General features: G+C 44.3%; 1 protein-coding gene across 2 annotated transcripts in view; it reads right to left on the bottom strand.

Moving 5' to 3' along the window:
- MYO1E (myosin IE) overlaps positions 1-18099 on the bottom strand; it is a 183312-nt gene that overhangs the window by 39913 nt on the left and 125300 nt on the right. For both annotated transcript variants that reach the window (XM_005861123.2, XM_005861122.2), the window contains exons 11-17: positions 16956-17036; positions 16563-16649; positions 14210-14296; positions 12605-12772; positions 11470-11555; positions 9391-9472; positions 4169-4275 (exon numbers count right to left, since the gene is read on the bottom strand). In XM_005861123.2, the coding sequence (XP_005861185.1) occupies positions 4169-4275; positions 9391-9472; positions 11470-11555; positions 12605-12772; positions 14210-14296; positions 16563-16649; positions 16956-17036 (698 nt within the window). The remainder of the gene's footprint in view (positions 1-4168; positions 4276-9390; positions 9473-11469; positions 11556-12604; positions 12773-14209; positions 14297-16562; positions 16650-16955; positions 17037-18099) is intronic.

Raw genomic sequence — 18099 nt, 5'->3', positions numbered from 1 at the left:
GATGGGCCCCTCTGGGGAGACAAATAGGGCCTTTGCTGAAGAGTAGGCAGACGGGTTTAATACAGACACTTCGAATGTGAAAATGAGGACTAAAAAGTAAATTTCCTCTTTCTTTTGAGATGAATGACAGACTTGTGCTATGGCATGGAGGCAACTCCCGTTTCCCCCATTTAGTACATTTGGGGACCACTGTACTGAGATGAAGGGAATGGGCCCCTCACGATCTGCTGTGCAGAAAGGGCAGCGAGCAGCATGCTCCTTGCGACTTCACATCGGTTCCCCACAGCTGTCTCCCGAGCAAGGCTCTCATGAAACCCACCATTTCCAACACAGCCTCGCACCCACTACTGGTATGTGCCACTATGCACCATGCTATGCAAGGCGCCAGCGATGGTTCCTGCTGGAGACCTCACAGATGACACAGTGGTCAAGAGCCAGGTACACCCCTGCCACGGTGCGAGTCCTCTGTGCCTCAGTTTCCACTTCTGTAAGATGGGAATAGTGATGTTGGTTCTTGCTTCCTATTGGGTACATTCCATGAGCACGCAGCCAGCTCCTGGCATGAGCCAGAAAAGCTGTTGTTATGTTAATGGAGTCCCAACTACCACACGTAAACCAGGACAGGAGAATGGAGAAAGAAATGAAGTTTCCATAGTGAGTGGATTCTCAGAAGTGGTGACATGTGCCGGGGCCTGGAAGGCTGAGCTGAATTTATCAGGCAGAGGAGGGAAAGGCAGTGAAAACAAAGGCACAGAGTTGGAAAGACCTGGGTCCTGGAGTGGGGAGAGAGGAGGTGGGGAAATTAAGCTGGAAGAGGGTGGAGCCTTGGTTGTCCTGGGAAGGATGAGCCACACAGTGAGGGATGTTTCAAATGTCTCATGTCTTACTTGAATCAGCATCCAGGAATGTCAGCCCCTTTAAGAAATAATTAACTTTAAAAATCCCTTTATATAAAGAGTTAATATCCACATTTGATTGGTGACACATATCTGCTTAAGGGGAAGGAATCTGATTCAGGAAAGTAATTTTCCTTTTTCCCATGCTCTGAATCTGAAAGTCACCCCTGGCCTTTCCTGCACCGAGTAAAACACATAGAGGCTGCCGGTGAGAGACAGTTGCTCATTTTAAGTACTTTTCATAAATATGGGCGTCATGCCCGGCTGGTCTGGCTCAGTGGTTGGGTGTTGACCCATGCGCCCAGGCCGGTTCGATTCCCAGTTAGGGCACATGCCCAGGTTGCAGGCTTGATCCCCAGTAGGGGGCGTGCAGGAGGCAGCCAATCCATGTTTCTCTCTTCCTCTTTCTGAAACCAATAAACACATATTAAAAAAAAAAAATCTTAAAAAAAAAAATATTGGCATCACCCCAAGCTTCTGAGGCAGGGAATGCATCGCCCATTGATTCAAGTAGAAACATGGATCACTGCAAGTTAAACATGGTTTCCTTCCTTATAACTTCCATCACCAGGAAATTTCTCAGAGACATTTTCTCTAACAGAACAAGCAGTTCAGCAAATCTTGTAATGTTTAAAATGTCATCATGTTAAAACCTTGTTTCCTTCATTTTAACTTCCATCACCAGGAAATTTATCATAGAAATTTTCTCCAATACAATCAGTTTAGGAAATTTTGTAATGCTTAAGATTTCATGTAATCAAAGCATCCGACTTCATTTTTGCATATCCTGGGATGCTGTCGCCTCCCCAGTAAACACAAGCCCGGTTGCCAATGCCCACTTGTCCCTTCGTTGTGCTAGCTCCTCCCTCAGGGAGGTAGTGCAGTCCCCTTCCTGAATGTCTTTGGCCATTAACACAAGTAGGTCAAGGCCTGAGAACCCTGCTAGGGCAGCAATTCAGAATCCAGGGCAGGCAACTTTGCAAGAGCCAAACAAAAACACATTTGCAACAGGAGAAGAAAAATAAACCACACCCCATACACTTGTGGAATGAGTAATCCTGTGCATCAAGGGCTTCGACTGACCGTGTCATCTCCACACACTGCCCTTTCCTGTGCCTCCGCACGCCCCCCTCACGGATGAAGTGAAACATCCATCACACGCTAAACCTGACCCGGGATGGGGGGACCCCAGGACGCAGTCCTAGTGAAAATATCAATCAGCACCTGACCAACAAATACTTCAGAGTCCTTAAAACCAGTTGACATGAATGTATGTCATGAAGTTCTTTGCGGCAAGTCGAATACGGGGTGTGATTTAAAAAACCCAGCATGAGGAAGTTCTATGAGGATTTATTGAGTAAATATACCACTGTCCTAACTTCTCCATTTTCTGATATTCCAGTGAATCAGTTTGGATTTCACGAGACAGTAGCATCAGGGTTGGGGAACCTCCAACCAGTAGCTATTGCAAAATCTCTATATTAGAGGGACTTTCAGCAGAGGGTCTTAAAGCTCTACGACTTCTACGTGTGGGGTAGGGGGTGGTGTGCTGGGGAGGTATTGCATTTGCAGGGTGAGTGAGATTATGATTCTGTTTGTTTAAGATTATGTTTGTTGGGAAGGGCTGGAGAAGGGAAGCCGGATGAAATCTGAAGTGGGGGGATGGGTGGACTAAAGCACCCTTTAGTCTTACCTCTAGACTTGCATAATTTATTTCTGAGGTTGCCTATGACACCACACTTCCACCGTGTGTACAAGTGCATGAGTGTGGTGTGTATGCGGGTGAACATGACGGGGAGCACAGGAGTGACACAGGGACAGACAGAGGCAGGCGGACAGACACGGGGAACAGACCTGGGAGCGTTCACCTGTCAGACCAAAGGAGATCCCTTTCTGATCGACCCTTAGTTTAAAGAGGAAGAAACTGAGGACTGAGATTAAGTGTCTCACTTAGGCGGCAGGCCAGCACCAGGACACAGTTCTTCAAAACCCCAGTCCAGTCCTTGGCTCCAGACCAGCTGTCCTCCAAGTATGATGCCAGCCCATCATCACCAGCATCACCTGGGAGCTCCCTAAAAATGCACGTTCTTGGACTCCATAAAGGAAGCCAGTCCTGAGTCTCCCAGAGCTGAGCAGGGCTGTTGAGGACAGGACACTGTGGGCACCACTCACTCACAGGGTCACCAGGAGTCAGAGCCGACTCAATGGCACGTAACGAACACAAAGGATTAAGTGCTATCTGTCTGCTGTGGGCTAGAAAGGATCTTGCTGGCAGGGTGGGAAATGGACCTCCACCCCTCTCTCAGAGGAGGTAATTAGCAGCTGTGACTTTTCATCCTGGTCTTCCTGTTCACGTTTAACTTTAAGTCACTCGATACCTAAGAGTCTATCTACTTTTTTCCCAAGAGAGTAAAGAAAAAGGTATGCCCTAGACCAGGGACATGATTATCTGAGGACAATGGTGGGGTCCTCTGCAGTCCAAGCCACTCACAAGTTCTCTCCCCAGTTCCGCATCCCATGTTCCTATGGACATGGGGTCAGGCCTCTTGGGACTGTGTGCCTGGGTCCCCCAGGTGGATGCAAAAACTATTCTCTGGTTATTTTACTACTCAACACCCTGATTCCAGCCCACATAGGCCACGCCCCCAAATGCCAGTTGTGGGCCGGTGAGTGAGTAGCTTTCTCAGAGGTCAGGCAGGACTGGGCTCACCACAACCTTGTGCTCCACTAGTCTCCTTCGGCGTGCTCCCAGGGTCACTCTGCCCATCAGCACAGTCGGGGGGAATGACAGGAGCTGGAGCGTGTCCCCAGCATCCTCATGAGCCACAGTAAACGAGGGGTGGCTTTTTAACCAGCTGTTTGGACCTTCACTTTCAACCCCGAGCTAAGCATTCTAGGCCACATCCTGTGGGTGCCGATGAGGAGCTGAGTTACTAGGAATGTCTACACAGAGCCTCAGGCTAATTTTAAAACCATCCTGACTCTGCGGTATGAAGGGTGTTTTTTTTTTTCTGTCCATCTGCCCCCACACTAGCCAAGATAAACATTATAAATGGCTAATTCTGAACCAAAAGGCACTGCTAACATTTTAGGAAAGGGCAAGGAGGGGAACAATATATATATATAGTCTTTGTCCTGAAAAGTTAAAGACACAGGACATGAAACACATCTGACGGTAGTTTAAACGGCTCTGCCTTTGGCGGAGGACAAGAGGGAATGTGCCAGGGCCCCGGAAGCTGGCTGGGCCCTCTGCGTCCACCGCCTTCACATACCTGCTTTCCTCCCAGTCCTTGGGCTTCTTGGTTTCGTTTGGTTTTATGCAGCGGATGTAATGAGGTGTACATTTCATCAGGGTGCTCACAAGGTCATTGGCTTGTTTCTAGGAAGGAAGAATAACATCAGTTAGAAACTTGGGACTTTCTCTGAAGCAGACCAGCTTTCAAAGGAGGCCCGTGAAACTGGAGTGTGGAAATATATAGCTAGAAATTAATCTTCATGACAATCTGTTCATTAGGCTTCACTCAGGTCCACCACATGTTCTTAAAGCTCTACTGACTTTTACGATGATTTTAACTCTCAAATGGGTTTGAAATTAGAATTTTGAAAGCAACTAGGCCTTTTTAGTACAGTTAATAAAACCAACCAACCAAACACAAAAATCTTCACATACAATTTTAAAAATGAGAAACAAGGAAGCATGCCAGTTATTAACAAATTAAGTTAATTTTACAAGTATAGTACACTGTCTTCAATTTTTTGGGGGGAGGGGTGGAGAGGCAAGTTACTTGCAAAGATTAATCATCAAAACCCCCCTGTACGTTCTTTTCTGGCAACACAACCAATAAAGCATCACCTAGTAAGGTGATGGAAATTCATAGTGAACGGTGTGAGATCCACAAAATCCCAGAATTTAGAAACCTTTTATATGCCGTTCCACTCACTGCTTCCTCAGCACGTCCTTCTACAACCCTGCAGCCTCTGCGCCCTTTCAGTCTGCGAGGTAACTTCCACCTTCACAAAGCTCAGAGGGTCAACACGAAGGCGTCTCTCACCGCCCTCGCATTGGGGTACCCAGTGGAACTGGGTTTAAGCAGAAAAAGCCACATAAAGCTGAAATTGCTGGTAAAGTATTTCAAGTCATAAGTATCATGTAGTTTGAAGACATAGGAGCAGAGCCTACATCAGCATCCACACCACCGGCTGAGCATGCCCTGTGGGTCCCAGGACGGGGCAGGCATGCAAATTCCCCTTCCAGGCAACTCAGTGTGAAGAGAGAAAACCTCTGAAGGGAACTAGAGAAAAGGGATCTCCGGAGCCAGAAAACCATTACAAAGTCAGCAGAAGGGATGTGCCTGCAGTACACCACCCTCTCTCAATTAGGGTTTTTCTGTTTTCATGGGTCTGGGAAATCTGAAACCCTTGAGAAAAGCTCTTGGGTGTATTCAAAGCAAGATGTTTGCTGCTGAACCAAGCTCTCTGTTTAGATGTGCGGAATACAGCATTCTGTGCAGTGCTGGGAGTCAAGGGCAAAGCTGCAGAGGTCACATGACCAAAGTCAAGCCCTATGAGGAAAAGATGAACGGCCTCTGATCTTTGTTGACATAGATAGTACTTGAGAACAGAGCTGATGATCTTTGCAACGCATAAGGTGAAGCTGGGGAGGGACTGCCTATAACAAAGCTTTTTTTTTTTTTTAAGTCCCCAAACTCTTTAATTTTGATTTTTTTAAAAAAATTTTACTTAATTAAAACTTTTTAATTTCCAAAAATAGCTTGGCAGACTCTTTAGTCCTAAGCATTTAATGGCCTATCTTCTTTTCACTGTAGCGTAAGAAAACACTGGGGCAAGTGTGACTAAGTTTCTGTGCCACCTGACATAGTTCTCTCTTGCTCAAAATAGCAATGGATAACAATACTGAATATGCATCATGGGCTAGACACATGGATTTTCTCATTCATGCCTCACCATTCTAAGAGGCAGCCTATATATACTTTATTTAAGTGGGGCCTTAAATAAAGTATTGCTCCAAATGACACAATTAGTAAGCAACAGAGTTGAGGCTTGAACCCGAGTCTGTGAGCTACCAAGTCTGATTCTTAACCACAATGCGACCCTGCCTCCCTGAGGAAGATACGGGGGAATTCAGTGCGATGTGAAAGGAATTAAGCCAGGATTAGACAGAGCCTTTAGGCAGGGGGATACCACATTTTAGCAAACAGGAATGCATCTTATCTTAACCATTGCAATTATCCTGAATCTAGCTGGAGTCAACCTCAGATGCCCCTGAAGTGGTTAGGGGGAAGCAGGAACTGGATTGACCCTGACTCCAGGCAAGAAGAGTCCATGAGTCCATGAACTACCAAAGGCACTTGCCCAATAGAAGCTCGAGTCAAAATCTGCAGGCAGAGCAGTGAGAAAAGGCTTACGGCAAAAGCTCCTTGTGTACCCTCAGCACAGATGATTAGCAAGCCTGAGTTGGGGTCCTTGCTTTGGGATTTGCAAGCTACAGGACAGGTCCCTAAGTTTCTCTGGGCCTCAGTTTCCCCATCTATACACTAAGTAGGCTGCACTTGAAGACCTCTGACATCTTAATCGAAAGGTTGGAATAGGTGGTAAAAGTCAACCAGTCCAATCACCGCATGGTGCTTGCGACCGTCACATCGGCGCCGTTAGTGGCCAAGTGTCGCTTAGATGCAGCTGCGGTCCAGGCCACTCTGCAGCTCTGAGCTCGAGTCCATTTCCCTATGGCATCAATCTTTGGCTCTCATTTCAAAGTTGGTCACTTCCAGCCACGAGGTAGAATTTAGTGAAGCCTCGGCGTCGTGTTATTAAATATAGAATACTCTTACTTATAAACAAGATAATGGGAGTGCTCACCAAACACATATTCTGTTAATTAAATCCTATAGATCAGTTTTAAATTTTAAAGAATTAGAATACAACAAAATGCCCAACACTGAAACTACCTTAAATTTAATTTTTCTTCCAAGGAACTCAGGATCCCTTTAAATGCTTACATCTCAGAGATATCATTAAGACAATAGTTAACAGCAGCAAAATATGGTGGATATGGAAGGTATAAGAAATAGAGCCATGCTGTCTCAGAGGGGATGTAGAAAACAGGAAGAACGTGGAGGCAGAGTATCAGACAGACATAGGTCCCATAGTCCACCCAGGAGGGTGCCACTGGGGGTGAGAATATGTGCAGTAAGTTCCCCCTAGATAAGCTCACTGACTTCAGGATGACCACCCCAGACAATAGCAAGCAAGCCTTGACATCCTGAACACTGTGAGTGCAGCCAGAAGGTGGCAATTTTGAGCGTTCAACTAGACAAGAACATGAAGGAAGAGGAGTCAAGTCTTCCAAGAAGAAAAAAAAGGCCCTTAACCCCACCCTCCTTTTTGTAGGAAATAAGCTCCACTGAGAATCCAGATCGCTTGAAAGTGAGTCACTGCAACCTTGATGATCCGGGCCCCTTGGATCTGAATGTGATAGTCTTGTGACTGGATTTTCCAGCCCAGAGCTAATCCTTATCCTTGAAGTGAAGGCATGAGTCAGAGGCTTCATGAGACATTAATATCTGGGGCCTCTGGGGAATTGCATTCACTCTCTGCCCTCAATGCTCTGCTCCAGGGAACTCAATCCAGAGATTTCAATTTCTCCAGTTCTTTGAACAGGATTGCCCCTAATCCCAGAGGACTGTACCCTTGACTGGAATCTTCCCATGGGCGATGGGTTCCTTTGTTTCAGGCAGTGTGCTAAATACCCTACGTGAATTTAATGAACACAGTACCCCATGAGATAAGTACTAAGATCTGGCAGTGAGAGTCTAGGTAACTTCTGCGCTCACATAGCAAATAAAAGCCAAAGCTGCGATGTGAGCACAGTGATGGAACCCCGGAGCCCTGGTGTTCATCACTTGGTGATCCCATCACTTATAAAATTGGGGTGGCCTTCACTAGTATGATTTTTTATTTTTATTTTTTTTAAATATATTTTTATTGCTTTCAGAGAGGAAGGGAGAGGGAGAGAGGGAGAGAGAGAAACATCAATGATGAGAGTCATTGATCGGCTGCCTCCTGGGCGCCCCCCCCCTCCCACTAGGGACCCAGCCCGAAACCCAGGCACGTGCCCTTGATCAGAATTGAACCTGGGACCCTTCAGTCCACAGGCCAACGCTCTATCCACTGAGCCAAACCAGCAAGGGCACTGGTATGATTTTTAAAAAAATGTTTTTAACTGATGTGAGAATAAACAAGTAATCTTTTCTGCTAAAGAAGGGAGTTTAGGCAACTGCCATTTTGAAATGGCAAAGGTCAACGCCTCCTTTTTTCCTTTAAATTAGTCAATCAAGTGAGAATGTGAGCCTAAGCTCTGACCAATCAAGAGTGAGGGACAGATGGCGCACATCAGGAATAAAGCCCCGAGCAGACCGCCTGCTCAGTGTTGGCAGGCCCTGTGTGCTGCCCACCCTCCTGCAGGAGGAAAGATATTTGCCTTGCTGCCTGGCTCCCGAGTATGTTTTGTGTCCTACCAGGACCCCTTGTTTTGGGGTTCGCCTTATTTCTAACAACTGATATGATTTTTAAAAAACAGTTTAGTAAATATTTCTCAAAGAATCACATGATTAAGTGATTAAGTTTGACACAACCTTTAAATTTGCCACACATTGGCTCAGATAACAAGAGGCTCCCAAGAAACACAATAACAATTCCCTCTGACCCTGCCCATGTGGCTCAGTTGGTTGGGTGATGACCTGTGCATCCAAAGGTTATGGGTTTAATTCCTGGTTAGGGTACATGCCCGGGGTTATGGGTTCTATCCCCTACAGGGGGTGTGCAGGAGGCAGCTGATTGATGTTTTACTCTCATACAGATGTTTCTCCCTCTCTCCCTCTCCCTTCCTCTTTCACTAAAAATCAATTAAACACACACACACACACACACACACACACACACACACACACACACACAAAGAATTCCTTCTGACTTGGAGATACCACAGGGCCAGATGTGCCTGTAATTCTCAGAAAGAAAGAGTCCTCAAGATCCAGGGAGGTGGATGAATTGCCCCTATTAGACCCAGCAGAATTTCAAGTACTAAAAGTTCCATAATTGGTTAAGTTTTGGGGTCTGGTCTGGAAAATGGTCATCAAACTTCATAATGTGGCTCTGAATCATAAAATTTCTCTGATAGTTTAATGTGAATGCTTTCAGGTTCAGTTTTAGGCCGTTTCCTCTTAGAAAGTAGCTGATTATCATCTGCTGACTGTTAAGCTCTGAGGTACTTAATATCCATCGGGGGTTTCAGTGCAGCCAAGTCAAACTCAGCTCACATCCTGCAACCTCTGCTCAGGCAGCGACACTACTTCTGGGCATCTGTAACCAGCCCATTAATCGCACTGACCTCATCCTGGCTCAGGGGTGCCGTTCACGACCCCTAGAAAACCCTGCCTTTTATAGGAATCTATAAACTTCCCCGAATAGAACAAACCTTTATTTTGCTTCCGGCAGTAGTTGGGCGCCCTTTCTTGTCAGCTTGCAGATTTTCCGGAAATAAAGACTTTATAAAAGGTCTGGAAAAGGAGAAGAGAATGGATTAGCAATCAGAGGAGGCTGAAAGCATGCTTCCGCGGGGAATGGAGAGGAGCATGTGACTTTGGCTACAGAAAGGCCATCTGACTCAAAGCACAAGCCATCAAGACGTGACCCGGGGAAATAAGCAACAGACGAAAAACTAAAACCAAAAAGAAGAACAAGAAAGACAGAAAAAAATTCTAAGATATAAGCATTTTGGAGTTCAAACCTGAAAGACAAATCATAAATCACTGTCTTTTGAGTCCCCCTCCTTACTGGCATCGAGGTGCACCTTGACAATAGGACACACACTGTGGGTTTGCTGAGCGAGGATGAGACAGACGGATCAGGGCGCAGGGACTTGTACACACTGTCTGGATGCAATGCAGGTCTGCTTTGCTCTAAAGCAGGGGTTCTCAACCTTGGCACTATCGATACTTGGGATTCAGGGTTGGATAATTTTTTGATTGGGGTCATGGGGGGCTGTCCCACATCTTGCAGTCTATTTCACAGCATCAGTGGCCTTTGCTCATTCGATGCCAGCATGTCCTAGACACCTTAGTGCCCCTTCTGTCTGGCACATAGCCTGGTACACAGTAGGTGCTCAGTAAATATTCACTGACTCAGTGAATAAAGTGATTCACGTAAATGAGCCATCGGACACTCAAATTCAATTCCTCCTAAATGGCTCTTTGGCATCTTGAATTTTCTAGAAATCCTATAATCTATTTTTAAACTGATCAGACACAATTATAGATTTTTGTAGGAAATGTGTTTAATAAACAATGGACCATGTCTACCGGATAAGAGTTTACATGGAAGCATTGATAGCTCTCAAACTTGGCAGTGATTTTAATACTTCAGACAAAACAAAACAACCACAACCCTCTAGAAGCGTGTCTGCACCTGGCTGTTATAAAACCTACCAACAGGGCTGGTGGCTCCCCTGAACTATTAAGAGATTTTATGTGTTTTCAAATGAAAAGAAATTCAGAATCTTCAAACTGGGGAGGTGTGAGTGCAAGGAAGTGCAGGCATGTGGAGATGAGGGCCGGGAGGAGTGGGAGGCTGGGGGGAGGGGAAGAGGGTTAAATGGAGCGGAACACATCTGGCCAGGGCCCGGAAAGGATACTGGTTTTTGCTTTCATTATAGTGGGGCCTTCCTTAGGAAAATGTCAGGCTGGCTGCTGTGGGTTAGGGAAGGTATCCTTGATACTATGACAGGTTAAGTAACAGAGCCTAACGGGGCAGCTATTACTTGGAGGCAGCTCTAAAATTGTAAATGTGGAAGGCTGTGCGATATTGTACTTGCCTGGCATGTGCAGCCCTGATCGTGTAAATCATGTCCCAGATCTGTGACCCAGGACTTTGGGACCCTTCACAGAGGAGAGGGGAGAAACGGACTCAGCAGGGCTGGTCCTGAAAGCTCCAGCAGCTTGCAAGGGGGAAGCCTCTACTGCTTCTGACTCTATAGCTTCGACAGGGTCTTGGGTGAAAATGGGTCTCTGAGGCAGTCCCTCTTGACTTGTCCCTCTCAGAATTCTGGAGCCATTTCCCAAGACCTTCGGGGACTCAGGTTAACTTGGGTCTTTTTAAGCCATTAAAAATATTGAGTGACCACAAAAAATTCTTGGGATGATGTATCAAGGGCAGAGTATCATAGAACCAGACTATTCCACTCTTAGGTGGTCAGTCATGGCCATCCCAGCCCAAGCCCAGGATGGCCACCTCTCCCTGATAATAGTGTTGAAACTGATGAAGCTAGGGGTCCTGAAAGGCATGCAGATTGCGCTTGGAATTCGGGGGTGGGAAGTGTTAGGGATACAAGGGTGGAGCTGAGATTGGATAAAGAAAAGCTATTTTGAGAAACCAAATTGTCCAATGATAACCCAGACCCACCAGCTCAAAGAAATGAAATGCTGACCACTCCACAAGTTTCATATTGAAAATCTGATCAAACCCATATCCCATGTGAGATAAGCGGAAACACACTTACAGCTCACTGCTCTGCATAAGCTCTATCAGATCCATAAAAAGCACATCACGGTTCCTTTCACAAAAGCCATCCATGTCATAGGATACCTGTTCAAGAATGGAAGGAAATCCCATTTTATCCTTTTAGTATTTGATTGAAGAAAAAAAATAGCCAAGTAGCCATGGCTATTCTTACCAGAATGTGCCTAGCTCCAGATTTCATCATGAACCGTCACACTAAAGCTGTGCATATCTTACTTGTTAGCTTCTTAGTTGGTGACGGCCTGTGGATGCTGATGAACGGTGTTTGGCTGCCTATATGGCCCAGGGATCTAGGTCTCACACACCCCTTCTTCAATAGATTCATAGGGATGTCTAAGTAATAAACGTAATTCTTTCCCATAAATTTTAGCTAAGACAGAATAAAATAAAAAACTTATGCTCATTAATCCATTGCAATGGGCCCTGTCATCCAAGGCTTATAAATTTTAGCTAAGACAGAATAAAATAAAAAACTTCTTATGCTCATTAATCCATTGCAATGGGCCCTGTCATTCAAGGCTTTGCAATTTCCCTTACAAATGGTGTCAGAATTGGATCAATTCAGCTAAAAAAACATGCTCAGGGACTCGGGCTAACAAAAGATTAGTTGGGATGAAAGGTGAGACCAGTGGATTTCCATAGGACTGGGAAGTCCCTAAATATCGGGACCTTGACTTACTTATCTTCGTATCACTAGCACCCACAGAAAGCTGGTACCCAGGAGGCACCCAATAGTCATGTATTTTATGAGAACAAACACCAAATGTGAGCGTTTGTCCTTATTTCTCTTCCCAGTGGACATGGGCAGGTAAGGAATGAAGGCTTGTGAGGGCAGCAAGAAGCAAGACATGTACCAGGGTGATTCGTGATTAAAAAGGACAAAGTAGTGTATACCGTCTTTTGTATCACCTCCCCACATACTTCCTAGGTCCCATGTTGTTGAATGAATGAATCCATGTTGAATGAATAAAGCACAGTGAGGCAGATGAAACTATATGGACACTGTTTTCAGTTGCCTCATGAGAAAACAGATGACAGACCCAGTGGCTTAAAACAGGTAGACATTGGAAAGGATGGCCTCCCCTCTCTTGTTGACCCCGGCTTGCTGGCCATACCTTCCCAGCATAATGGTGAATAATGAAGCCTTGGTTCCAGCTGTTGAAGTGCTCATGATTCCCGATCTGCATCTGGAGTTTCTGCAGCAGCGTCTGGTCCGCCCCCTCACCCACCGCGTGCATCGTGGCGCACACGTCATCCAGGATGCTCATGATCCCAGGAGGGTTCTGATGGGACCAAGAAGCCAAAGCCCCACTTCAATGATTGTTCCCAAATACATGCAATGCTTATCGGGTCTTTCCTTAAGGAAGGAAACAACAGCTCCCTAGATTCCAGATACCATCTTGAAAGTCATTCTTTCCCTTTGAGCAAGAATACCATTAATAACCCCAAATGGAAGTCATCACTTAGATCTAAGATGGAGGAAAAGCCCATTTTTTTAAAAATGGTTTAACTCCCTGAAATTCTATTCAAAGTCACACACAGATCATTATCTGCACAATCTTATTTGTACTAAGTTGATATAAAAAACCCAAAAGAAAAATTAAAACATTTTCCTTTGACTCTAATCAGTGGTTCTCAACCTTCCTAATGCTGCGACTCTTTAATACAGTTCCTCATGTTGTGGTGACCCCCAACCATAAAATTATTTTCGTTGCTACTTCATAACTGTAATTTTGCTACTGTTATGAATCGTAATGTAAATATCTGATATGCAGGATGTATTTTCATTGTTTGTGACCCACAGGTTGAGAACCGCTGCTCTAATTCATTTCTTTTTTTTTAACATTGTTCGCGACCCACAGGTTGAGAACCACTGCTCTAATTCATTTCTTTTTTTAAAACATATTTTTTATTTTTAAAAATATATTTCCTGTAGGACAAGGCTCTATCCACTGAGTCAAATCAGCTAGGGCTCTAATTCATTTCGTAATGTTCACTTTCAGCCTATTATCCTGATAGGCAGTTGTGCAGTGTACACATTTTATCCACACAGCACTATTTAATAAACAATCATCAAGTTTCATATAGTCTTCATAGTTATTTTTTAATGGCTGTGTGTGCTCTGATATGCTGTAGTTTACTTAACGACTGAACTGTCTATGGACTTTCTCACTGTTTCCAGTTTTGAGCTTTATAAACAAAAAACCCCCCAAAAATGGTACTGTAGAGATCTCTGTCTACATCCTTTGTGTTTTCTTTTGAATATGTCTATGGACTTTCTCACTGTTTCCAGTTTTGAGCTTAATAAACAACAAAAACAAAAATGGTACTGTAGAGATCTCTGTCTACGTCCTTTTTGTTTTCTTTTGAATGATTTCAAGGTCTCAAGTCCTAGAAGTTATATGAATGGTCTAGAAGGTGGGCCAATTTTGTGTCTTTTTATGCACTAAGCCATCAACACAAATGATAGAATTAATTCAGTAACAACTCCTATTTGTAAATTGACATTTTACTCATGTTCACATGTTCGTATTTACAAAAATAAAACCCTATTGCTCTATTTGCTAACATACATATATACACAAAATAAATGTAATTTTTAAAATTCTGTGCAAACCAGAGTTGTCACCTTGTCTATTCTAAAATAACGACACAGAGGAGAAAAATGCACTTAATACAAATCTGTGAGCAGTGAGGATACACACCAGACCGATACTTACAACTTTGTTCTCTATGAGGTCACACACGATTTTGTTATTGAAGTACTCTATGGGCGTCCATCTTATTCCCTCTTGAACATATTCTTCCTGTAGGACAGAAAGCGGGGACTCACATGATTACCCAGTGAAGACTAGCTGGACTCCACACATATGGATATCAAAGGCACATAAATCACCATGAAAGAAAAACTTGAATGCCCTTTGACAACAACTTGAAACTTTAATTTTTTTTTCTAAGGAGGTTAGAAAAGCAACATTTTATTGCTTGGTAATGTAATTTTTATTGAGTTTGAACCACATGAAATCATTACCACACAGGCATTTCTGACATTCAAAAAATGGCCATTTAATATGGTGAAACCTACAGGTCTGTCTCACAATAATCTCCGAGTTTAACATAGGACAGCAGCACGGATTAGCATCGAGGCACTTAAGGGGAAGGTCCCTCACTCGGGCCAGGGGCTCATCTAACTGGATGGACACCAGCACACTCTCCTGGTTCTTCTCCTTCCTCCCAGGCTTGCTTTGTTAGCATCCCTCCAGATCTTTATAGGAGGCAGACTCTCAGGGCTCAATCTTCCAGCCGTCTTGCTTCCTCAACCCTCCTTCTCTAGGTGATTCCAATCAATCTCATGGCTTTAAACAGCACCTACAGGCTAGTGACCTCTGTATTAATTTCTCTAGTCTAGACCTCCCCACTGAGTTCCAGATTCATATGTATTTGATTTTGGAATCTGCACTTGGATGTACAACAGGCCTCTCAAATGTAACTTGTTCAGCAGAGTTCTGACTCTACATTCCCCCCGTCTCCAACCAACTGCTCCCCTAACCATATCCTTCAGTAAATGGTTTCACCATTGGCCCTGTTATTCAAGCTACAAAGGCAGAAATCATCCTTAATTCCTCTTTCCTTCTTGGCTTATTGCTAATTATTTTGAGTAATCATGGCGACTCAGTCTCTAACATGTATACTAACTCTGACCACCTCTCACTGTGTCACCACCCCTACTAATAGCACCATGGTCTAAGCTCCCGCCCTGTCTTGTACAGTCTCCTGCATCGTCTCCTAACTGGTTTCTAAACTTCCATTCCTGTGTTTTTTTTCCCGTCTCACTCCACTCTGTAAGTCTGTAAAGCTAGAGTGGTGACCTTTTCAAAAACACAGAACACAAATCAGACCATGTCACTTTTCTGCTCAAAATGCTGCAATGGTTTCCTATCCTACTTGCTATAAAATCTGAACTTTCTGTCATGCCCTACGAAGTTCCTATATGATCTAAATGCTGCCCAGTTTTTCCCGTCTCAGCCCACCCCACGCTCTCCCTAGCTGTTCTGAGGTGGTGGAAGGCGAGACCTCCAGGCCAGAGGTTTATGTGAACGCCTCTGCTCACTGGGGCTCCCAAGCAGAGGCATGAACGCTCCATGACTAAACATCCCCAAACAGCCTTTCATATGTCGAGTGGGTTGAACATGCCCCCTAAAATCTCAAAATGTGAGGTTTGGAAATAGGATCTTTGTAGATACAATTAGATAAGGACCTCACAAGAGACATCATCTTGGATTTAGGGGTGACCCCTAATCCAACCACCTGTGCCTTTACAGGGGAAAGGAGAGACACTTGGACACAGACTGGAAAAGGCCATGTGAAGACCGAGGCAGAGACTGAAGTCATGTTGCCACCAAACAAGGACAGGAGCCACCAGAAGCTGGAGAGCCAAGGAAGGATTCCCCCCAGAACCTCTGAAAGGAGTGCCGCTCTGGTGACACGTTGATACCGGCCTCTGAGAGGAGAAATCTCTGTTGTTTTAAGCCACCTCGTTTGTGGTACTTTGTTACAGACACCCTAGAATCAAAACACAATGCGGAATCCAGAATACAGGGACCTGCGCTGGCCTTTCAGAACAAACGATAAGCAAGACATGTTTCCTCAAGCCAGAATGAAAACACCCACTTTTGTTAGAGACACATTAATTTCTAGGGAGAATTGGGAGTAAAGCAACTCTGAGAAAGCCATGCTTTTCCTTGGGCACACAGGAGATGCCATAGACAAAGGGGTTGGAACGAGGTCTCCATTTTGCACTTGGTCAGTGAGTCAGAGAGCAGTAGAAGCAGCCAGTCCCAAGTCCAACTTCACAGCATCCTTTGCTCAAAGGAGGAAGAAAATGTAGCAGCTGGTGTTTCTATTTCACAGACGGAAGGGTCCCAGTGGCATGCGGTTTGTCTGCCTGACACTGTTAAGGACATTTCCTAAGACAAGACTCAAATCTGAAGCTGTTATCCAAAGAGAAATCTACACCCTTGAAAAGAAAACAAATTAGAAGGAGAACACGATGAAGGAAGAGGGAATGCTTACCTGTTCGGCCTTTAATGTCAGTTCAATAAAAATCTGCTGTAATTTTTCATTAACAAAATTGATACAAAACTGTTCAAAGCCATTTTTCTGAAAAAGAAAAAGTTACTTCCATTAATCATTTTTGCAAAGTCATTTCGAAGACATTTCTTGAGTGATTTAGTGAGATGCTTCCATGTGACAAGCCTTAGCAGAAATGCTAGAGGCATCAGGAGAAGGCTGTGTAGTTTAGATTTAGGAGAAACTAGTTTGGTGACGGTGCCCAAAGAATTCACAAAGGCAAAAATTGGGCCATAGTGGGGTGTTCTTTTTTTAACTGCCTAGAATTAATCATTTCTTCAAGCCAGAGGAAATGCATCACCCTCCCCAGTCCGCAATGACTTAAACTGGTCCTACCTGGAATATCTCAAAGCCGTAGATGTCCAGAACGCCGATGTTGTATTCTTCATGGTCCTTCTCCATCGCTTTGTTGATGGACTAGGAGAAAGTAAGCAGCATGGCAATTAACTCCTTTTCCTGCACATGCAGAGGGGGAGGGAAGCAATCCTGCACACAGCAAATAGACTACACACAGCAAATACTAGTGCCTGCTGGAAACAGAGACCAAGACAGTGACTTACAGCCTTAAAAACGTCTCAGTGCCTCATAGACAGAGAGCAGGCAGACAGCTCTGGTGGGGGAAGGGGGAATGTTGGAGGGTGTGGCGGGATTGAGCAAAAAAAAAAAAAGAGAGAGAGGTAACTCATGGACATGGACAACAGTGTGCTGATTGCAGGGTGAAGTGGAAGAGGGCACAGAGGGGATAGGTGATGGAAAAAAAAGAATACTACGAATTGTTAAAAAAAAAAAAAAGAAGTCTCAATGCAATGTCAAGTATTTTGAGAAACCACCAGAATCCCAGAAAACTATTATGGTAGGAGAAAAAACAATGTTTGCTTAATGATGAAAACCATTAAATTCCGGCAGAGTTAGTTTTCTTCAGGAAGTCTTGAGAATTGGAAGAAAATGTCATCTTGGATGATCGAAGTAAAATCTATTTCACATAAAGAACCCCACTCACTAATCATTTAATGACCACCTAACACAATATGCCAGGGATGTCAAGAAGACAATCTCTGTTGCCAGGAGCTTATAGAGAGGGTGAGCCAACTACGGTTAATAATACCAGTAATTACCATTAAAGTGATGTTAATAAGAGCAGCTTCCATATATTTAACATTCACCTGTTTCAGACTTTGCTAAGTGCCTTGTATGTGTCAGGTCCTTTAATTCTCACTGCAGTTCTCATACCAATAGTGATCACAGTGCAATCCCTGAGATCACGCTGGGCAAGAGGGAGGGCCTGGGATTACATTTAAGTGGGACGATGCCTAAGTCTATGTTCTTTTTTTAATTAAAAAACATTTTTTTAAAAAGTCTGTGGTCTCCAGCAAAGGAAACCATCAACAAAACAACAAGAAGACCCACTACATGGGAGAACATATTTGCCAATGATACCACCGATAAGGGTTTAATCTCCAACATTTACAGGGATCTCATG

This window comes from Myotis brandtii, unplaced genomic scaffold, assembly GCF_000412655.1.
Source record: "Myotis brandtii unplaced genomic scaffold, ASM41265v1 scaffold144, whole genome shotgun sequence".
In the NCBI taxonomy this organism is placed as follows: domain Eukaryota; kingdom Metazoa; phylum Chordata; class Mammalia; order Chiroptera; family Vespertilionidae; genus Myotis; species Myotis brandtii.
This window is presented reverse-complemented; position numbering and strand designations above follow the sequence as displayed.